The 23924-nt window shown below is 43.3% G+C and overlaps 1 protein-coding gene across 2 annotated transcripts in view; it reads right to left on the reverse strand.

Moving 5' to 3' along the window:
• Positions 1-5209: 5209 nt before the first annotated feature.
• DENND5B (DENN domain containing 5B) overlaps positions 5210-23924 on the reverse strand; it is a 72487-nt gene continuing 53772 nt past the window's right edge. For both annotated transcript variants that reach the window (XM_075855912.1, XM_075855913.1), the window contains 13 exons: positions 21478-21609; positions 19975-20127; positions 19371-19449; positions 19051-19132; positions 17223-17351; positions 16382-16503; positions 15807-15952; positions 14378-14496; positions 12771-12958; positions 12328-12410; positions 11447-11573; positions 9713-9890; positions 5210-8063 (listed from right to left, as the gene is read on the reverse strand). In XM_075855912.1, the coding sequence (XP_075712027.1) occupies positions 7880-8063; positions 9713-9890; positions 11447-11573; positions 12328-12410; positions 12771-12958; positions 14378-14496; positions 15807-15952; positions 16382-16503; positions 17223-17351; positions 19051-19132; positions 19371-19449; positions 19975-20127; positions 21478-21609 (1722 nt within the window). In that variant the 3' untranslated portion in view covers positions 5210-7879. The remainder of the gene's footprint in view (positions 8064-9712; positions 9891-11446; positions 11574-12327; positions 12411-12770; positions 12959-14377; positions 14497-15806; positions 15953-16381; positions 16504-17222; positions 17352-19050; positions 19133-19370; positions 19450-19974; positions 20128-21477; positions 21610-23924) is intronic.

Here is a 23924-nt window from a genome sequence, read left to right on the forward strand (position 1 = left end):
CATCAGAACGCCCAGCTAGTAAAAGTAGTAAACACGCCCCGATGTACGCACATAATACACGCCCAGTTGTACTTTTACTTTTCAACACGCCCAGTTGTACTTTTGCAAGCCTCATTTGCATAAATACGAAAATGGTCATAACTTGGCCAAAAATGCTCGTTTTTTAAAAATAAAAACGTTACTGTAATCTACATTGCAGCGCCGATCTGCTGCAATAGCAGATAGGGGCTGCAAAATCTGGTGACAGAGCCTCTTTAAGTCTTGTTTGCCAAAGGGATCAAATACTTATTTCTCTGTGCACAATGCAAATAAATATATATCATTTTGACAATGTGATTTTCTGTTTTTTTTTTTATATAATCTATCTCTCACTGGTAAAATTAACCTAGACTAAAAATTCTAGACTGTTCATGTCTTTGACAATGGGCAAACTTACAAAATCAGCAAGGGATCAAATACTTATTTCCTTCACTGTAGGTAGATTTTTCCACAACGAAATCCGCATCACAGAAAATAGTCTTGACCTATCTGGACTCGGAATTTGCCCGAAAGTGGGAAGCAGAAAAACGCTGTTTTGTGCGCTTATTTTATAATGTCAGAAGTCCCTCTCATCACCGTCAGGGACTGGCACTTTTCCTTGCAACAGTAGAAAATGCAAGACCTGTACCAACATCTTGTCATCAAACACCATCCACATATCAAACACGCAACAGGCTATAAAATCACTGGCACGTTCTCCTGCACATCCTCCAATGTAGTTTACATGATCCTGTGTACAGTGGCGGATTAAGTAGACCATGGGCCCTGGGCTGTTACCCAAACTTGGGCCCCCCTTCCTCACCGCCGCCCTGCCGCGCCGTAACTATTTTTAACACTACCTTTTTGGGCAAGCATTAACAGTGTTACGATTTCCCTTGTCACAGCGCGGTGTCCCTACATACTGAGAGTATCACACTGTGCAGGGACACAACCTCCTGACAAGGGGAATTGTCTATCAGTCCTGGACTGCAGAAAGACTTTTTGTTAAATACAAGGATTCCTATAATAAACATGTCAGGAAAGGTGACAGATTCTCTTTAAATCTAGTGACTCACAGGTGACGACGTCTCAGATTCTAGTAGTTTTTTTCCTCTTTTCTTCTCCATCCGGTCCAGCGCTCATGACGACTTCTCCCGGCCATGACTCATTTCTGCAGAATTTGCCACTCAGACGTCTCCTCACTTTTCCAACATTTCCACACCTATAAACGAAAATAAAGTTATCATGGTGCCACATACTGTGCCCCTAAATATAATAGCACCAAACACTGCGTGCCTGAATATAATAATACCACACACTGTAAAACACCACATACACACAGCCCCCTGTACATAGTGCCACACACAGCCCCTGTAGATATTACACACCCCCATAGATATCGCCATACACAGCCCCCTCTATATATCACACATCCCCCTCGTAGAGAGCGTTACACACAGCCCCCTATAGATAGTGCCGTACAGCCCCCCTGTAGAGAGCGCCACACAGCCCTCCCCCTCTTGTAAATAGCACCAAAAAGCCCCCCCTATAAAGAGCGCCACACACATACCACTGTGGATAGCACTACACAGCCCCCCTTGTATATAGTGCCACACAGCTCTCCCCCTTGTATATAGTGCCACACAGCGCTCCCCCTTGTATATAGTGCCTCACAGCGCTCCCCCTTGTATATAGTGCCTCACAGCGCTCCCACTTGTATATAGTGCCTCCCAGCGCTCCCACTTGTATATAGTGCCTCCCAGCGCTCCCACTTGTATATAGTGCCTCCCAGCGCTCCTCCTTGTATATAGTACCTCACAGCGCTCACTCTTGTATATAGTGCCTCACAGCGCTCCCCCTTGTATATAGTGCCTCACAGCGCTCCCCCTTGTATATAGTGCCACAAGGTTATGTACACATTTAAAAACTTTATATTATAATTATATATATATATATATATATATATATATATATATATATATATATATATATATAGTGTATGTGTGTGTATCAGTGTGATTTATGAAAAAATATTTTTACTTTTTGAGATACGGCTGCTTTGTATCCTGTATCCGTCAGGTCAGCAGGACTGACAGGATCAGTGACACGCAGGATCCACCTCAAATCTATCACATCTAAGATTATAATTTAGCGCAGGGCCCGTTTCACTGATCCCGTCAGTCCTGCTGACCTGACGGATACAGGATACAAAGCAGCTGTATCTCAAAAAGTTAAAATATTTTTTAATAAAACGTAATTACAAAGTTGCCCCAAACACACATTTTTATTAAAAAAAAATAAAACCGACGTGATTTTTGCGACGTTTTTTCCGTAGATAATGCAGGTTTCGTTTTTTTAGCGTTTTTATACACACCTTTTTTGCTATTTTAGAATTTTTATTCATAAAGTTTGAAAATAATAGTAAAAAAATAAGCTTTTTTACGTTTCAGCTATTTTTTTTTTTTGGTAATAACATAGTTTTACCCTAAAATAGACCTTTTATTTGTAATCGTCATTGTCTACCGTAAATTTTAATATATTACATGTCTATATTAGGGTAATTGGGTCAGCGCTAGCGTTACAACAATGATTGGCGGGGGGGGGGGAGGGCGACGTTTTTATTGGGGTGGGTATTTTATGTGTATTTATTATTACATTTTTTTTTGCACTTTACTTTATTATTTTTTATTACTATGGTCTGTCTCCCAAAGGTCAAAAAAGACCTTTGGGGAACTTTATATATTTTTTTTCTTTGTTTTACACCATCTTTTCCACTGTAACTGGAGCTGCACAGCAGCCCCAGTTACAGGGGAAATCAGCCCTCTCATAGTGACGATTGTCACTAATAGGGCTGTGCTGGGTCTAGTAAGACCCAGCAACAGTCTGCCACTAACGGCACCCGGCGATCATGTGACCAGTCACATGATCACCGGGAGGAATAGAGACAGCGCCGCTGCTGCTGTCTCTATTCCTATACACAGCGTTCATTGAGCGCTGTGTAAAAGAGATCAGAGAAGACAGAAGCAGCGAAAGCTGCTCCTATCTTCTCCTCAGGGTCCCCGGCAGTCACTGACAGCCGGAGACCCGACATTCAGCTGCCCGATCGCGCGGGCAGCAAGTTAAAACCCGAGCCGTAGAAAGTCTATGGCTCGGGTTTTAAGGACCCGTCCCTGACCGCTGGCCGTAAAAATACAGCCAGCGGTCGGGAACCAGTTGGGCAGGAGGATAAGCCTATACTGACCTCAGCGCCGGTGACCGCCCGCCCGGCTCTTCTCCCTCCTGCTGCTTTGGAGTAACAGAACAGCCGTCCGTCGCTGTTCTGTTACTCAATGGCGGCGGCCCGCACTTGTCAGGGAGGCGTGTCCTACCCCTTTCCCGGCCAATTCCCTGCTCCTCCTCATCTTCGGCACTTAGCAGCGCTAGCGCGCTGAATAGATTTAGCAGATGATGTGCGGTTCGGGCTGCCATGGGCCCCCTGGGAGCCTCGGGCCCCGGGCGGCCGCCCGAAACGCCCATATGATAATCCGCCACTGCCTGTGTACAAGGGGCATCAATAAAGGAATTTACATTGGAGAAACAAAACAAAAACTATAAACCAGGGTGAATCTTCAGACCTACAATAAAGAAGCAGCTGGATACACCCGTGGGAAGACACTTCTCTGGACCTGATCACAGTTTGGCAGATTTAAAGGTCCTAATACTGAAGGGTCATTTTAAAAACAGAGAAAGAAAAATGTGGGAATTCAAGCTGATGATAAAATTCCAGTCATTGACACAAGGCCTCAATCTAACACCAGGATTTATGAGCCACTACATGGACAGACGTCACATCCCCCAGACTGACTCCAGATGCCTTAAAGAGGTTCTGTCACCACATTATAAGTGCCCTATCTCCTACATAATGTAATCGGCGCTGTAATGTAGATAAAACAGCAAAGGTTTTTATTGTTAAAAAAACTATCATCATTTTTGAGCAAGTTATGAGCAATTTTAGATTTATGCTAATTAGTTTCTTAATAGACAACTGGGTGTTTTACTTTTTTACCAAGTGGGCGTTGTACAGAGGAGTGGATGACGCTGACCAATCAGTGACCTATCCGCGTCATACACTTCTCTCCATTCATGTCCATTTGTACTCCCAGCACAGGGTGATCTCGTGTGATCACGCTGTGCTGTCACATACACCCACAGTAACTTTACTGAAGTGTCAGGAGTGTGAATAGACATCGCGTCCTGGCTGGAGGTGATGTCTATTCACTCTCAAGACACTTCAGTAACGTTAATGTGGGTGTATGTGACAGCACAGCGTGTTCTCGCTAGATCACGCTGTGCCGAGTACAAATGGACATGAATGAGACAGTGCGTGCTGCGTAGGGTAACCTGATTGGCAAAGGGGAGGATCTTAGTGCTTAATATATCTGTATACCATGGATTTATATAGGTTTTTAACTATATTTGGTGCTGTTTTATGTGCTAATATTGTGTATTCGTAACAATACATACTCTGGAAGAAGAGGGGAGTTTGTATTTGGGTTGTGATGTTGTATCACAAATGTTTTATTTTTTGTTGAAAATGAAAATAAAAAATTACCCAAAAAAAAAAAACCAACAATTGGACATGAATGGAGAGAAGTGCATGACCCTGATTGGTCACTGATTGGTCAGCGTCATACACTCCTCTGTACAACGCCCACTTGGTCAAAAAGTAAAACACGCCCAGTTGTCTATTAAGAAACTAATTAGCATAAATCTAAAATTGCTCATAACTTGCTCAAAAATGATAGTTTTTTCAAAATAAAAACCATTGTTCTCTACATTACAGCGCCGGTCACATCATGTAGGAGATAGGGCACTTATAATATGGGACTTACCGAAACAGCGTAGCAAAGAGAGCAACTCTTTTATCGTAATTCACGGTCGGAAATCACACACTTCAACCACAACACAGAGCAGGAGAACGGGGTTTAGGGGGCCTCGTTATAGAGATGGGACGGACCCGCATCTATCTGACTTTTATGACATATATCCTGTGGATAGGTCATAAATGTCTCATGGGAAAACCCCTTTAAGCTTTGGTGACAGAAATGACATGGTGTCCATTGATTAGAATTTTTTTAAAATCTGTGATCCTCAAAAAAAAAAAAAAAAAGGGAAATAAATTTGAAGCCGTTATATAAGGGAGTACGACAGCTGAGAGATAAAACATTTAATACTGAAAATAACGGTGACAGTGATGTAATAAAATCATACAGTACAGGGAAGTTAATACTGATGTGGAAACAAAAGCAGCGTTACTCAAAGCAACTTTCCCTGGTTACAGAGGAGACTGTTAAGTAAACAGATCCATGATAGATACATTTACTACATGAAAACATAAAAGAAAAAAATAATTAACACTTTCACGGGTCCTGAAGTACATGTAATGCACGAAAAATGCATAATGAATAGTCTTAAATACAGCATATGCATTATTGTATTGCTCAGGCAAAGACACTTTTTGTCGTCTGGAGTCCAAGTGGTTTGACGGTGAAGGATTCCTTTAAGGGGGTGGAAAATGCCGCTGCTTCTTGAGTATCCAGCATTCGTCTATTGCAAATATCGTGCCTCGGAGGCGTTATTGAAGTCCCAGCGTGCCTTACCAGCCATTAAAAGTATCCTAATACACAAAGCTTTTCACGATACAACGCCCCAAAAAAAACCAAAACAGGCCATCTGGATAAAACAGTGTTGCCAAATTTTAACCAGCCTGAACTAATAAATCATAAGCGTCCTAAAAAACATGACAATGACAAAAAATAATGACTGAAAGGCGCAAAAAAAAACAAAAAAAAAAAAACATATACAATTATTGAAAGTTTTACTTTAACACAGTACAACCCCCTTATCAAATGTAACAAGTAGTGCAAAATATCTTATTCAACCCCTTCCCCCAAAATCTCAGTGTATGCAAATAAATAGGTAGATTTACAGCAATATAAAGTTTATGGGACAAAAAAAAAAACCGGACATCCCCCTTACAGTGAACGCACTAAAGTGAAAAGAAAAAAAAAAAAAAAAGCAAAACCAAAAAACACTTGACAAGAAGAATCCCACCATAATGAGTAGTTGCTATAGAATTAGTAATATATGCAATGAATGCATAACTTCGTATTGCAGCTTCTTGCCGTCAGTCTTCCCTCATTACGGGTCTACTGAATTGTATAACAGTTTTCAGTCATACAACGAAATCCGTGAGTAGGACAAGGGGAAGCGGGAATGTTCTAGGTCCCGGATAGGATTTACATTCACGATATAGAAGTACAGACCGGGACAAGGGATGGCCACGTCATAATACTTGCAGTGTTTTGTGTTTTTTTTTTTTTGCAATATAACTAGGAAAATAGTTACTTTAGGATTCTCAAGATATTTACAACTTGCGCCATTTCTTCAAGCATGCGTACGTTTTATCGGCTTGGAACATATAACATGACGTCTGAAACATGTACACGGTAGCTGTAGCCATTTCGACTATAGATATAATTGTGAAAAATTCATCGTGATATGCGAACAGAGACATTTTGAGGATCAAACCCATACCTATGCAATGCCAGTACTAGTTCTAGTGAAGAGATCGGTGTGCCTAGTGATCTAAGTGTCACTTAGTGACATCACTTGTTCTAGTGAAGAGATGGGCTGCGTGCTTAGTGACATCACTGGTTCGAGTGAAGGGATGGGCTGCGTGCTTAGTGACATCACTGGTTCTAGTGAGGGTAAGGCTGAATGCTTAGTGATATCACTGGTTTTAGTCAAAGGATGGGCTGCGTGCTCACTGACATCACTGGTTCTAGTAAAGGCATAGGCTGCCTGCGAAGTGATGTCGCCAGTTCTAATGAAGGTATAGGCTGCAAGCTCAGTGAGGTGATCGGTTCTAGCGAAGGGATGGGCTACGTGCTTAGTGACATCACTGGTTCTAGTGAAGAGATGGGCTGCGTGCTTAGTGACCTCACTGGTTCGAGTGAAGGGATGGGCTGCGTGCTTAGTGACATCACTGGTTCTAGTGAGGGTAAGGCTGAATGCTTAGTGATATCACTGGTTCTAGTCAAGGAATGGGCTGCGTGCTCACCGACATCACTGGTTCTATGAAAGGCATAGGCTGCATGCGAAGTGATGTCACCGGTTCTTTTAAAGGGATAGGCTGTAAGCTCAGTGATGTCACTGGCTCTAGTGAAGGCATAAACTGCATGTTCAGTGATGTCACTGACCAGCAAGCCTATCCCATCACTAGAGGCAGTGACATCGCTGGTTCTAGTGAAGGGATGTCTGAGTGACGTCACTGGCTCCTAGTAAAAATTATTCTACTAAACAGCAGTTCAAGATGGACGCAAAATGAGAGCATCTACCGTGTACATGCGGCAATTATGTTACAGCTCAGAATTTTCTACATAACGGAAACAAATGAGCATCTGCTGAACAAATAATCAAAGCACCGTGTTAGGGAGAATAAATTCTTGAAATCAGTCCAGGAAGAAAACCAGAACTAGAAACGGATAGACGGTAAATCCACCTGAAATATATTCTGTCTCTTTAAAAAACTACAGCAGTATTTACAGACAACAGGAAAATACTCTATTGTACTAAATATCTGATTCAAATTTACTATGCAACAGTGTCGAGACGCCTCGCAGCAAGGCTACGACTCAGGGTCCCGCTGGCATGACGCTGACGCGTTTCGCAAACGGCTTCCAGTGACTTGCTACTATTCAGTGTATTGCACCACAGAACTCTGTAGCACATTATAGAGGTTCAGAGAAAACTCTGAAATGGAAAAAAGAAAATCCAGAAAAAGTGAAATCTATTATTGTACAGTGTCTAAAACGCAGTCCTAAACGTCTACTCCTTTAGTGAGTGACCCTTCCAGAACGATGTTGAAGTCTTGTAGAGTCTGTAGGACCCGCACGAGAGAATTCACCATCATGTTGTCCCTTAGCAGAGCAGTCTCCTCATACATCCGAGTGATGGCCGGACACTCAGCCAGAAGAGGGATCCACTGGGCGAGTAAGTGATCCCTGAAAAATGTGAAGAAGAAAATACAGGATTACAAGTTTAAGACACACGGCTCCAAAGACAAATCTGAATCTCAAAGTGGAACTTTAGGGGATGAATTTAAAGGGGTTCTCTCACGACAGAATACGCTTTAAAACGTCAAATAGATTTCCATAACTTCCAAAGAAGTTACTGAAACAGTGTAGCACAGCGAGCTACGCCGTTTCCGTAAACCCTACCACCTTTTTACAGTCTCCGTCTGGATGCCAGCGGCACCCTAACAAGGTGGGGACGGGGGATCCCCTTTCTCAACATAGGTGCATTTATGGCATATCCTGTCCCCTCCTCAACTATCTGTAGGTTCAGACTACACAGGGTTTGTTTGTAGTCTGTTACCATGGAAACACATAGGCCTACAAAAGGAGCTGTAGACACAAAACTAGTAAAAAAAAAAAATATTTCTATCAAGACTTTGCAAAATTGTTTCACTTTGTTTTAAATGCATCGGGGCAATAAAAAAATTGGTTGTAAAAATGTACATACCCTGTAAAAGGGATCAATTCCCTTGAAAACCAGACTATGTTTAGCCTTTAGGAAAATTTTCATTTTTAGTTTGCCTCTTTGCATTCTGACGGTCATAACTTCTTTTATTTTTTCATCAACGTAACCGCACGAGACCTTTTTTTTTAAATTTTTTGCAGAATGAGTTAGTTGTACTTTATTTACGTCACATCGTTTAATCGTAACAGCGTTTAATTGACATAAATTTCTATTTTGGTAAAAATGTGGGGAAAAAAAGTACTTCTGCTGCAGCTTTTTTTTTTAATTTATTTTTTTAACACTGTATATGATCACAAATGACGCTATAAATTGAACAGGTTGTTACGGTTACGAGGTTACTAAATCTTATAGGTCTTAAAAAGGCAAGTTTATTTTTTTACGGTAATTTTTTTTTTTATATGCCAGTACATTAGCCTATGTACAGGCAGTTGTTAGGGCAGACCTAAGAATGCCTTAACAATAAGGAATATGGTAAGACAGCCCTGGATTCGTTCAATGGACCTGGGCTGTCTGCCCATACAAGGTATGGGCCGATCCCTTCACAGGGATTCCCAGTGATGCGATTAAAGGCTAAATGCGATTAAAGTCTTCTCCTCGGTCTCTCCCGTTGTATGCCCCAATCGTCGATTGTGGCATACAAAGAGATATTACTATCTTATAAAGCAATGGCATATCGCTATAATATGACATCACTTTATGATCGGTTGGGGTCTGACCTCTGGGACCCCCACCAATCCTGAGAATGTTAGCTCCTTTGTCTTTCCTTGCAAAACGGCACCCTGGTCACCCGCTGTGCAGGAACTGCGGCAATAATCAAAGCGATTACATATTTTAGGGATCCTTTAAGTGGTGGAGATCAGTGCCAGAGCGATCAGCACGATGATCATGCTCGTCATATGTCGGCAAGCGGTTAAAGAAACGCAGTTTCTAGGATTTGCCTTGACTGGTGCCCCCTCCTCCACCGGGGCACATGCTTATGGTCTGACTTGTGTAAGAACTATTCAGGAGTCTTGCATAGCTGGGTATATATTGGTTGTTACCCAGCTTTCCCAGAAAAAGATGCTTGGATAGGATTTCTGATAGGATCCCAAGACTATAAACAGCAGCTCACCTTGCTCCGAGGCACACGAGGAGCTGGAACTTCCCGTCCTTGCCAATGTTTCTGGGAGCTGCTACTATGCTGTTGACATAGTGGCTGAAAGTTTTGCAGGATGACCTCAGGATCAGCAGCTGGTCTTCCTCCCCGTCTCCGATCTGATCAGTAGCTTCAAAGTAAACCACAGCTTTTTCTGCAGGGAAGTAACACAGCGGTTAATTTTTTTTTTTGAACAGACCTGATTGGATGAGAAGAACAAGGAGTCTGCTTTTTTTCTGCCCCAGAAACACTGCCACCATGGGCTGTGTCTGGTATTGCAACTCAGCCCTATTTAAATGAAAAATTATGTTCTGAATGCAGCTTTGGCTGTGAATGGAGTATAACCCAGGATGGAACTGAAGATAGTATATGATAAGTAGATTATGATGTTCAGAATTTTTTTTCAGGTGACCTTAAAATACCCACATAAATACCACGCGCCATCTTTCTTGTCACAACAGCAGGTCCCTATGTGCCCGGTTTATTAAATCGCTTACAAAAAACACAATTCATTACCCAAGGGGTGAAAATATATAAAGGCTTGACGCACTCATTGCATGAACTGTCTACAGTATCAGGATGCAATAAAACTCACTTACAATGCATTTTGGGAGAATGTGACATTTAATAAAATGTCAAGCGGAGACTCGGCATTAGTCATCAGAAAATAACCAAGGATGTGACATTTCTGACATTTTAGCTGTTAAAGGGTAGATTCTAAACAGCGTAATGACCAGAGGACGCCTACAGGTGGCAGCACATAGTCATGTGGATGGATGTTCTCCGGTATAAGCACATACATTCACAGTACATTACATGTCTGGGATACAGCAAATGCCTCTCGTCTTCCTTCACGTAGCACTGCTGCCGCGCTGTTGGGGGAAGATACTTTTGATCTTCAGCCACCACTAGAGGGAGCTTAGGCTTCGTTCACATCTTCAGGGTTCCGTCTGAGCTTTCAGTCAGGGGAACCCATGAACGGAACCCTGACAAACAAACAAAAACCATAGGTTTCCGTCTGCATCACCATTGATTTCAATGGTGACAGATCCGGTGCAAATGGTCTCCGTTTGTCACCGCTGTGTAAGGGTTCCGTCAGGTTGACGGAATAAATACCATACTCGACTGCGCTATTCGTTCCGTCAAAACGACAGAACCCGTACACAACGGTGACAAACGGAGACCATTTGCACCGGATCCGTCACCATTGAAATCAATGGGTGATGCAAACGGAAACCTATGAAGTCTGTTTGTTTGTCAGGGTTCCGTTCATGGGTTCCCCTGACGGAAAGGTCCGATGGAACCCATGAACAGAGTCCCGACGCAGATGTGAACGAAGCCTTATTGTACTCAATAACACAGCATGCATTTAGCTCCCCCGGTGGTGGCTACTGGTATACAGAATTTTATCATTTACCTCTACGATGGGGATTTGTAGCTCTGATATTAATTACACAAAAGTTTTTGTATTCGTTTTCAAAAACGACTTTAAATGGGTTTTATTTCTCGGGTCCTGCAAGTACTCTGATGAGTCGCAGTCATTATAAGGAGATAATGGATGACAAGTCTACACACCATTAAATTTGACTGCGCCTGTCTATGCAAAGTTACAGGAAAAGTCGGTTCCAAATCACACGCCTGGACCGAAACAGCAATGATGGCGGTGTCCTGGTGTAGGGGACGTTCAGGACACCAGCCTTTTGATTTTACCTATGAAATCCCAGATGAAGACGCTCTTGTGGAAAATGCGGGCAGATTTAAATCCGTGATGAAAGACTTGCTCCAAGGCTGAGACGAGGCCGTTTTCTCCGCAGAGCAGGATGGTTAAACTTCCTCTCTGCAGGGAAACAAATCGCGTAAGAGGCTTTGAAGAGGCGCCACTAATGTGGATTAGAACTGAAGACCTGCACTGCATATTAACAACCCACGAGGAGGTGGCACTGAACCAGCTCAGCAATGACACAGTAAAGACAGTGAAGCTCATAGAAAATATACACAGCTGGGGGGGGGGCTTTACCAGTATAGGGGGGTTTCTATGAATATCAGCAGCTCTCACTAGTCAATAGTTTCCCTTGGTCATAACCTCTATCTCATACCAGTGGCCACAGATGGGCATTTGTCCCAATGACCCTGAAAGATGAGAAACGGTCATCTTTGGCTCCCCCTAGTGGTCTGATGATGGCCACAGGGAAGTATCAGTTCATCATATGGAATTTTCCCAACAGTTCCTTGTGCAATATCAAAGGCTTCCTTGCCATTTCCCAGCCATAGCCGGTCTGGGAGTTGCAGTTTAGTACCAGGTTGGATAACACTGCTCTTATTAAAGGGCCACTACACATAAACAGCTATATAATCATAGGTTGTGCAGCTGAATACAATCTATTGTTCCCTGTTATCAGAAAAGATCGGGACGTTTAGATTTACAGCTATGAATGATCCTGTGGAAAGTAGGTTAATCCTACTAAAGTAAGATGGCATTTTCAGGTCAGAGAGAAAGCCGTTCTCTGAACTGGGAATTGCTGCAGACAATGCCGCCTCGTTTGCTACATATCAATGCAGAATAAAGATTGCGCATTTATATTGAGAGTTACCTCTTTTTCCGGCTTGTGGAAGTGTTTTACAATATTGTTCACGGCTTCTCCGATACCTTCCTGAATCTGCCCAGCATTTGGTTCTGTAAAGGATCACAAGATGATAGGATTTATACTCACAATCTGTGACAGAGCCCCCCCGTGACAGAGCCCCCCGTGACAGAGCCCCCCCGTGACAGAGCCCCCCCGTGACAGAGCCCCCCCGTGACAGAGCCCACCCAAGGGGAGCCCCCCGTGACAGAGCCCACCCAAGGGGAGCCCCCCGTGACAGAGCCCACCCAAGGGGAGCCCCCCATGACAGAGCCCACCCAAGGGGAGACCCCACACACATTAAAAGGCCGATAGTATCTGCAGTTGGGGAGCCACGAGTAGAGGACCGGAGAGTCCCTTGTTTGGAAGTACTGAATCAGTATTTATGTCCAGAACAGCCGATATTCACTTACTGGAATTCTTCCCAGTTAGGGAGGTAATGCTCAGCCTGCGAGCCATGGTGGGGGATCTCTGCATAGGTGGAGTCCGACTTTGCCTTCCAAGATCATCGTCGGACACTGGTGTTATTAGATCTCCGATTAGGATTCTTTCCAGGCTTCCATCATCTACTCCTTTCCCCAACCAACGTCCACATGGAAACCTAGAGCCAAATGTGAAACATGTCTTAAATTTGTCTAAATTAAAGCACAACTCATAAATGGAGGCAAAATCTCATAATGTGCTGCTGCATTGCATTTTGTGTACCCCCCCCCCTCCTTATTCCTGCATCACCAGGCACTATAGAGTGTTCGGTGTAAATACTACATCTTCCACAATGCAGAACATCCCAGAGCACTCTGTACAGACAGAGGACCAACAGGGAGACGAGAGCTCCTGTGGCCTGAAAGGAACCCAAAGAATTTCAAATGCAGCTCTGGCTGTGACTGGAGAATAGAACATAAGTAAAAAGCGCAGCACAGGATTTGCTCACAATGACACGACGTTGGAGGATTCTTAAGGTGGCCATATACACATTAGATGTTTGTTGGCAGAACTCAGATGGATTCCCACGTGCCCGACCCCTTTGTTTGCAAGGACATAAGCCGTTGCCAGAGAAGTCTTGTAGTGGCTTCACTCCTTTTCCCTATTGAGATCACTCAACCAAGCGTGAATGTGTATGGGGGGGGGGTCGGGAGGAACAGCTGAATGAGTGTTCGGCCAACAGCTATCTGAAATCTATGGCCAGCATTAGTTTTAGTGTAGCAGGGGCTGATGTTACAGCGACTGGTTAACAGATAAGGACTTTGGCCTCTACAGACACCGCAAAGCAGAAACAAATGACCCAAGTCCAAGCGGCCCCAAATCTGAAGAGATACTAAATCTATTTACCATTTCTCTGCATTACACCGGTGTGTCAGATCAAATCCGTAAAGCAATTACTGAACATTAATTTTCATAATGCTCGGAACGATAAAAATAACGTGCAGAACAGTCTGTACTTTACTCTCCCTGCTCTCTTGCCACCAATGCAGCATGAATGAAGTGCCAGTTGCAGGACCTGCAAGTCCTGTATCCTGCGTCTCCCAGGCAGGGCTTCATACCCTCAGAGAATAAATAAATAATTTTTTTAAAACCTCATGTCTAATAGAGAGCACAGTGACACCATGTGGGTAAAGAGATCTTGTTCATGTAACATCACAGATTTTATAGGGTTAGAAACAGACAAGAAGCTGACCCTCCTACAGGCGGAGAAAAGCAGCTGCTGCTCTCAGCATGCAAACATGCGGGTCTCCTTAGGCTGGATTAACCTAGGTATAGGTAAAGATAAACTCAAAGCTTCTGGAAAGACTGGGGTCCAAACACGGAGATCCTTCAACCTCGTTCTTATTCCTTATCTATACTTCTGTGGACAGGGGAAATGCCAGCGTGTTCTGCAGGAAAGCCGTATGGACGACATCATGGATGTCCACAGCTTGGGACTGAAGTCGCTTTTTGGAAATTATTTTATTGCTTGAGAACATTTAATCTTCTAGTATTTTGTATCTACAAGAAAAGAAATCCAATTCCACAGATTGCTTACTTGTACGTGTGCCCAGTTATTTCATTTCTGACCATGACGCAGTCGACCAACCATTTGGCCAGTAGTCCTGAGTTGTCGTGCCCCAGCTGGGCTGTAGTGAGTTTGCCCAGATTCTGACACTGATGTAGAAATGATATAATAAGTAAGAATGTGAGAACACATACAACCCCTTCTAATCATGCATTAATTTAAGCACGATACTGCCAGTAGGGGGAGCAAGCCGAAGACCGATTTATACAGCTCCCATTAAGTGTGTAAAACAATTCATATTCAGTTTGCTCCCCCTAGTGGCAGCCATGTATGAAGTTCTAACACAATTAACAAATGTACCTGATCACATGTTGTGCGGTTATCATGTATCTTGTTTATATTTATAATAAGTGCAACGCAAAAAAAAAAAAAAGTAAACATTATAGGAGACCATGCATAAGCTGCTGTTTACGGACCTAATTGTGTCTTGTGATCCAGCTCATTAACATATACATCTGATACCTATGCATGCATAAAACGGCAATGACTATTTCATGGCTGCAGGGTAGATATTAGCGATTCATGTCCACAGCCCATTTACAGCAGGACACTATAAGGCCCGGTTTACACTGGTTTGACTTCTGTTTTTACAAGGTCCCTGATCGATATAATGGATCAGTGTTTTTTTTTGTACCCCAATTCACTTAAAAAGGGTCTGTTATGTTTCTGTCGGGTATCTATATACAACCTGATCGAATACAGTCGTATGCTAGGACATTCTGACAACCACAAGCAACAAAAAAGAATTCTAGAAAGTGTGAACAAAGCCTTATACACGTAAACTAAAAAAACAAATTTAGCGAATAAGAGATCCGTCAACAGCAGTTTATTGAAGGTTTTTACAGTAAACATAGTAAAAAAGAAAATAAACCAAATTGGAACAATTTGAAAAACAGCAAAAAAAAACACCAAAAACTAGAAACGAAAAATACCACAAAACAGAGGGATTACATCGGTGTAGACTGGTGATGATATATTCAGTAGAGACGCATTATATCCTGAACATAGCCGTTTTAAATTAATAATTAGGATGACAATCTCCTTGAAGATCAGGCAACCGGCATTATCGGAGGTCAAGAAACCAACAGGTTACACTACAAACATAATAACCGTAAGCATAAGTCCCTGTGGAGCCCTAGCCTTAAAGGGGTTGTACAGGGTTAAAAAAACATGGCTGCTTTCGTTTAGCAATAGTGCCACACCTGTCCATGTGTCCAGTATTGTAACTCAGCTCCATTAAAGTAAAAGGGGCTGAGCTGCAATACCACACACAAACTGTTGACAGGTGTGGCGCTGTTTCTGGAAGACAGCAGCCATTTTTTTTTTTTTTAAAGCCTGAATAATCCCTTTAATGTGACAGCTGCGGGTAAGTGACAACACCGTTCCCATGGCAACAAACCTCAAATGTCATCTCCAGTAAGTTCTTCGGGATCTGCATGACTCCGGTGTCCCCCAGCTCTCCGGAGACGCACACCCACGGGTTGGATGTGGTGATTGCATTGCTCAGCTTCTTGATAGGGATAATCAGAGCTCTGTACGGGATCACTGGGGACAAAAAAAAAAAAAAGATACATTATGTCAGATAAAGTGGTCGGACATCCTTTTATGCATAAAAAGTGGGTCAGCGTCCTGGCAGACAAATTATTTCACCAAGTTGTCACTGGCCTAATGAGTGGAAGATATAAAACCCGGGGGGGGGGTGTTCGAAAGACACCACAATCTGTCGGGCCGGCAAAGCTAGAATTTTATACTTCCGTTTAAAGGAGCACTCCGAGCAAAACGGATACACTCTGATATGTCTAGTGAAGGCCTGAGGGGGCGGAGCATGACACAGATTCGAGGCGTACCCGTGTGTCAGGTCCTGCATTTTTCATAATACACCGGCAGCTTTACATGGAGAGTTATTGAAAGTTCAGATATTTTATGTGAAATTCAAAACTTGGCAAATCCGCTGCTGCCCACGGGTGAACTTACTGATGGTGGTGAATACACTGGTAAAGCAGAAGTAGTCCACAGCATTCAACGAGAGGAGATGGTAGAGAAACTGCTCCTTCTCCTCCTCGCAACGCAGGAAAGCGTAACGCTTGTATAACTTCCTGCAAAAGAAAGCGAAGTCAGCACATCTAGAACCAGAAATCAGACAATAGGCCGCACATCTAGAACCGTACATCAGACAATAGGCCGCACATCTAGACCCACATAACCACCTGCAAATCAAAGTCAGCACATCTAGAACCATAAATCAGACAATAGTCCGCACATGTAGACACACATAACCACCTGCAAATCAAATAGTCAGCACATCTAGAACCGTACATCAAATAGTCAGCACATCTAGAACCGTACATCAAATAGTCAGCACATCTAGAACCGTAAATCAAATAGACAGCACATCTAGAACCGTAAATCAGACACAAGTCAGCACATCTAGAACCGCATAACCACCTGTAAATCAGCACATCTTAGAACCATAAGTCAAATAGTCAGCCCATCTAGAACTGTAAATCAGACAATAGTCACTACATCTAGAACCGTATAACCACCTGAATATCAGACAATAGTCCACACAGCTAGAACCGTAAATCAGACAATCGTCCGCACAGCTAGAACCATATAGCCACCTGAATATCAGACAACAGTCAGAATAAGCTAGAACCACACAAGATCAGAACCTAGAACGATAATAACTTTTTGCAAACCAGATAGCAAATCACATGGGGGAACAACGCCCCCCCCCCCCCCCCCGCAATGTTTCCAGCTTCCTACAGGATTACTTGTATCTATATTGTCCGGCACTCCGCGCGGTCTCACTCACTTGGTGAGCATCTGGTTGGTTAGAAGCTGCTTGAGATGCTGGGATAGCAATTTCTTCTCCAGGGAAAGTCGTATCCAGCCCCGAGCTCGGCCCACATCCGTCTTTATAACACTCAAGTTCTGGATATGTCTGGAAATTAGAAATATAAGAGAGAGGTCAATACAGACGGCTGCATTTTATTAGAGTTCCTCCAGCGACGCTTCCAGATGAAGGAGAAGCTCAAGATTTGGCGATTGCATAAATCACCTGATACACAGAGATGCCCATGGTCTCTGACTGACAGTCATCCTCCATGCAGTCACCACTAGGGGGAGCTGAGCCGCTTTTTGCGTACTAATGTATTATTAAATTCAAGAAGAAAATGACAGAAAACATGACAGTTCTCGTCTTCAATAACGTGTATGCCCCTTTAAAGGACAATATGCTGCAGATTGTAGAAGAAGAAAAAATCCCACAAAGCCCTTTGACTTGTCAGTTTTCTGATCAATGCTCAATAGTACCACTATAAATATTTGATGTCTGAAAGAGTGCCAAAATAAATTATTCATACTCCGCTTTCTTAGCCGGTGATGTGAACATTTAGTAGAAAAGATAAAGTACAAGCTGAAACAAGTCTATTAATATCCAGCAGGAGAGCTCCCTCTCTCACCCATCAGCGGCCCGCAAATGTAACCGCAGGCCTCCGGTGGGGTGCCATGGCAGCCGGGGGCCTGATGAAAGCCCCCAGGGCATATGCCTATTAGGTCATGCCGGAGGCATGTCCTAGTAGATTGCCTGTCAGATTTACACAGACAGGCAATAATGCTCTGGTATACGAAGTATACCAAAGAATTATAGCAGCGATCTAAAGATCGCACAGTGAAGTCCCCTAGTGGGACTAATAAAATAAGTAATAAATGAAATATAAATGCTTAATGAAAATGACAGTAAAAAAAAATAAAAAAATGTCGCCATAAAAAGTGGTTTTATTTAGTCAAAATGTAAAGTTTAATAAAACTACACATATATGGCATCGCCGCGAGCGTAATGACCCAAACAAAGTTAATGTAATTTAAACCGCAAGCTGAACACGTTAAAAAAAAAACAAAACGCAAAAATCAATGGCGAAATTGCTATTTTTTTCCATTGCCCCCCAAAAAGTCATAATAAAAGTTAAACAAGTCCAATGTACCCAAAAACAGTACCAACCAAAACTACGTCTTGTCCCACGAAAAACAAGCCCACATATCAGTACATTGACGAAAAAAATAAAATAAATTACGGCTCTTGGAAAGACGATGCAAAAAGCAAAGAATTTTAGTTCAAAATAGTTTTTATTGTGCAAAATTAGTAAAACATAGAAAACCTCTAGATACAATGTATCGCCGTAATCGTTCTGCCTCCTAGAATAAAGGTAACATGTTATTTACGCCGCACAGTGAACGGCATGAATTTAAAACGCATAAAACAATGGCGGAATTTCAGGGTTTTTTCTATCCCCAAAAAAAAAAAAGTTAATAAGAGTTAATAAAAAAATGTATATGTACCCCAAAATGGTGGCATTAAAAAGTACAACAAATCCCGCAAAAAAACAAGTCCTCATACAGCTTTGTCGATGGAAGAATAAAAAAAAATAAAAGTTAGACCTCTTTGAATGCGACTATAGAAGAACGAAAAAAAAATGTGCTTGATTAGGGCCTAAAATAGGCTGGTCACTAAGGGGTTAAAAAAATAATCAGCGCAGAATGTAAGACCTAAAAAAAACATGATGGTAAAAGGCCAAAATTCACTCAAAGTTACAGCAATACACGCTCCGCTCATCTACCATCTGTATGTCCCCCCAACGTACCTCATGTCCTGAATTAGGGACACACGCAGGGACGGCATGGGTGCACCAGTGTCAGATTTTCTCCGTTCAGGTCCCAGGGAAACTGTAAGTTCAGAAAAATAGATCACAGAATGCCAGAACTATGAAAACTGTCACACAGGCAGAGGAGGGGGTTAAAGGTAACACACTGCGGCGTGCCATCTCCTATGGGCACAGTAATGGCTGCCGTTCCACCATCACCCAGAATCGGACCGACCGAACCGGCTGCATAGATAATTATGTATTACAGGTACCCCAGGAATAGCGCTCTCAAGCACCACTTTGATTTTAGAGGGACTCACTTGGTGATTCCAGATTATGCTCACGCCTCTCCTCCCTTTCCTGGTACTTGAGAAGATGAGACCATAAAGCAGATTTCCCCTGAAACCAATGCAGAAATGTATAAAATCAGACCAAACCTGCGTCAATTTTATTATTTCAATTAGTGAATGTCAGAATCCCCCGCTACACATCACTCAGTTAAATGATAACATTTTTACTGCCCGCAGTGGCCACTAGGTGGAGCTTACTGAAGACATTCACTTTAAAGTGTAACTAAATTTTCGACAAACTTCTGACATGTCATAGTGCTCGGACCGCCACCAATGAAAACTTCTGACATGTTACTATGTTGAACGTTCAGTTACCCTTTAAGGTATACAAATAGTGGCTTTCAGATGCCCCCCTTCAACCTCCACTAATCGCCCGTTCAGGGGGACTCTTTTGTGTTGCAGTCCCACTGATTGGAGGGGGACTGATACTTCCTGGGCACTTCACCTTCTCACCTGTGTTCCAGCAGCCCCTCTGCATCACCCTCCCATGTGGCATGTCATTTCCGTTGCTCTCCCGGCATACGCCTGGCGACACGTTAGCTCTAGTAATGGAGTCCGGCTCTCCGTAGATTACCTGTTTGACCTGTAGGCCGTGACTCCAGATTCTCTCCAGCAGGTCACACAGGCTGGCGATCAGAGTGTTCTCTTCTAATCCGGTTATATTTGCATCGGCGTGTCCCAGCTCCACGGCTTCATGTCCCATCTTCTCTACCAGCATGCGCTTTGTCTAATCAGACAGAAGAGACCGTCAGCGTCACTCATCCCAGTAGCGCTGCACACATTATACCCCCCCGATAACCACTCTGCTCAGTGTAAGGTTTACCAGCCGTTACTTTCTAGCATTGACCCAAATAGACATTTAAGATATAGAAGAACATCAATCCGAGTGGAAAGATTGTTTATATCTTAGAAAAAAAAATTCCTGCCAGTGACCAAAATGGGGGTTTTCCTGCCAATATCCATGTACACAGTATAGTGAAAGGACAGATAATGATTGGACGAGATAATTACGTGTCCAACTAACTCTCTGCCTACAGCATTTGCGCGCCCCTTCCCTCTGCCTACAGCATTTGCGCGCCCCTTCCCTCTGCCTACAGCATTTGCGCGCCCCTTCCCTCTGCCTACAGCATTTGCGCGCCCCTTCCCTCTGCCTACAGCATTTGCGCGCCCCTTCCCTCTGCCTACAGCATTTGCGCGCCCCTTCCCTCTGCCTACAGCATTTGCGCGGCCCCTCCCTCTGCCTACAGCATTTGCGCGGCCCCTCCCTCTGCCTACAGCATTTGCGCGGCCCCTCCCTCTGCCTACAGCATTTGCGCGCCCCCTCCCTCTGCCTACAGCATTTGCGCGCCCCCTCCCTCTGCCTACAGCATTTGCGCGCCCCCTCCCTCTGCCTACAGCATTTGCGCGCCCCCTCCCTCTGCCTACAGCATTTGCGCGCCCCTTCCCTCTGCCTACAGCATTTGCGCGCCCCTTCCCTCTGCCTACAGCATTTGCGCGCCCCTTCCCTCTGCCTACAGCATTTGCGCGCCCCTTCCCTCTGCCTACAGCATTTGCGCGCCCCCTCCCTCTGCCTACAGCATTTGCGCGCCCCTTCCCTCTGCCTACAGCGCAGGTGCTCCTACTCTACCTTTTTATTCATAGCATACGCACTCTACACACACACACACAACAGACTCTCCCTCCACTTATAGCACCCCCTGTCTTCCTGCGGCGTGCGTCCCCCTCATGCTTTTTATCCATAGCGTCCGCACTCTGTGGGTGCGCATGCTTTAAGTACTCTCCCTCCACCTATAGCATACACTGTCCCTCTTCACCTATAGGACTTGTTCTTTATCTATAGCGCACGCCGTCTCTCTTCGTCTATGGCATTCTCCCTCTGATAGAGCAATTTCCGGTGCTTAGTGTATGTATATCCATATCTGTGACCCTATAACCCGGAATCTCCGAATACAAACACAGAATAATATCCCTTATAATTAATATCCGGAAAAAGCCTCATTTCTACCCAGAGTTCTTGTCCCAAAGTCATAACAAGCACAGGGTGTATATGGAGGGTGACATAAATAGCAGATCTCACCTTCATCCGGCATTCCTTCAGTAATCCTTCAACAAACTTTGAATTAGTCTGTGCAATCACCGCCGGGGACAGATCGGACAGTTTGGGCTGTCGAACCGTTTTCCCCAAGCTCCGGGCTTCCTGCATATATTTCTGCAATTATTAGAAAACAAAACAATAACTATCGTCTTCACTTATTTATTGTACTCGTTATTTATATACAATAATGGTGGGGGCTGGGAATTCTCCATTTTGGACACGCTGTAGGTAGAGAGGCAGGCGATGGGAGCGCTGTAGGCAGGGAAGGATTCCTGGACAATAAGTAGATCATAAAGTGCCCCCCTGCTGGGACCCCCAGCGATCAACTGTAATCTGTGATTAAACAGGCAGGAAGTGCTTCATTTCCCTGCAGCGCCACCACAGGGGAAATGAAGAATTACACAGTGTCCATTCATATCACGATGTTGTCTGGAGGACCGGACCTGTATTACACAGACGCTCTAGGTAACCGCTCTCCAATCTGGCCAAGAGAGGAGGACCCTGAACAGAGGACCCCCCTCTATTAACCCAGAATTCACTAATAGGGTGTATGTATGAGCATGGGTTTTCTAAACTGGACAACCCCTTTAAATCAAACGAGAACATATAAAATCCTTGAGTTGCCCTCATCTGATATGTTTTGCTAAATCTATTCAGGTTAAAGCTAGATGCCAACCAATATGACAGACATTTTGGTTCCAACATGGTGGTATAACCCAAATTTCAAACACCCGAATGGTAAGTTTGTGTAGTTCTGCAATTATCCAAATATAGCTAAACAAATGTACCATTCAAGAGCAACGGGAAGCAAGTGACAACCACTGTGATGGGAGCATTGGTGGTTGCCACTTTTTGAAAGCAATTAGGGATAAATCTGATATAAGTTAGAAATACTTAAGTACAATTTTTGACAGAGGAAAACAACTCCAGGACTTCTATTATCTGGGTATCCTTTGAAATTAAAGGGGCAAATATTTGAATAATTTTATAATCCGTATTGGAGGAAATTCTGGCTACTTAATTCGCCCACCTGAGGGAGCTAAAGAGCTAACTGCATACTAATTAATTAGAGAGTCGAATGGGAGCTGTATAAATCCGTATGCAGTGAGCTTCCCCTAGTGGTGGCTGCTGGAAGCCAGAATTGTATCATTTAACTCTGTGTGACGTCGAAGCAGAGGATTTGGAGCTCTGTATCAGAAAACGGAGATCTGTCCCCTGTAAAAATATATCATCGAATTAAACAGCACCAAATTTTGGCACCACTTAGGAATATCAGTAAAAATATCATAGTAATAATAACATTGATATCCAGGTCGTTCTGCAGAATATAAATTTTACAATAATGAAATATTGGCCCCGGCATATATCACAGAAATTGACTTGGGGTCCTATACAGACTAGTGATTTTGACTTCTGCTCATCCATCCATGGTTTGTAGGGAGTTGTGGGGGCAGGGTCATTTTTGGCGGTCTTTCATTTAGTAACAATAGAGCAGAAGGCAGCGCTATTGTTCCATAATGAAAGTGAACGACAATAAAGAAACGGCTGCTTTATTCATCCTTTTTCCATCGTCATCTGCACCTTTTTTTTTTCTTAAAGGGACACTGCTAAATATATTCGCAGCATTTACCATGACATCCTCCGCTCTCTTAATCTTGTCCTGTCCCATATTGCAATCCAAAGTGAATGGAGATAAGCTCACGGACAAGCGTCGCACTGTTTGCAGAACCTAATTCTGCTCGACCTGTGTACCACAGATATTACGGTTAACCCCTTCACCACCATAAATCACTAGAGAAATTAGGTATTGACCCCTAAAATAATAAATAATATTACCAAGTGCACTAAATTCTAAAACCCCATCACATCTAAACCCGTACGGGCAAAGAGGGCGGTATTTTACCATCTACCTCGTGGGCACCAATGAAAAGGTGATTTAAGGGAAATTTCCACCTTCGCAATCAATATTTTTTGTATCGTTTCAATCCATCTAAAATGAAGAATAAAATCAACTTTACAAATAATCTTAATTAAAAATTCATCGTTTTGTGTCTACAGCTCCTGCAAAAACCTATGTGACTCCATGGTTACACACTACAAATAATACTCTTACATCTGCAGCCTACTTCTTGCTAACCCACTGAATGTATATTAGCAAAAAGTAGGTGACACATGAAAGGGAGCGACACTGTAGGATCAGACTACACAGGTTTGTTTGTAGTCTGTTACCATGGAGATACATAGGTGTGCATAGGAGCTGTAAACACAGACCGGTATGAAATATTTAATCGAAACTATTTTCAAAGTTGTTTCATTTGACAAACATTGGCACAATATAAAAAAAAATTGGTTGCAAAGGCGGACCTAGTCCTAGTAGAGTGATTAAAAATGAGGAAAAAAAAAAGGACCAACGGCGCTGCTTGGGTAGA

Source organism: Rhinoderma darwinii, chromosome 3 (genome assembly GCF_050947455.1).
Source record: "Rhinoderma darwinii isolate aRhiDar2 chromosome 3, aRhiDar2.hap1, whole genome shotgun sequence".
In the NCBI taxonomy this organism is placed as follows: domain Eukaryota; kingdom Metazoa; phylum Chordata; class Amphibia; order Anura; family Rhinodermatidae; genus Rhinoderma; species Rhinoderma darwinii.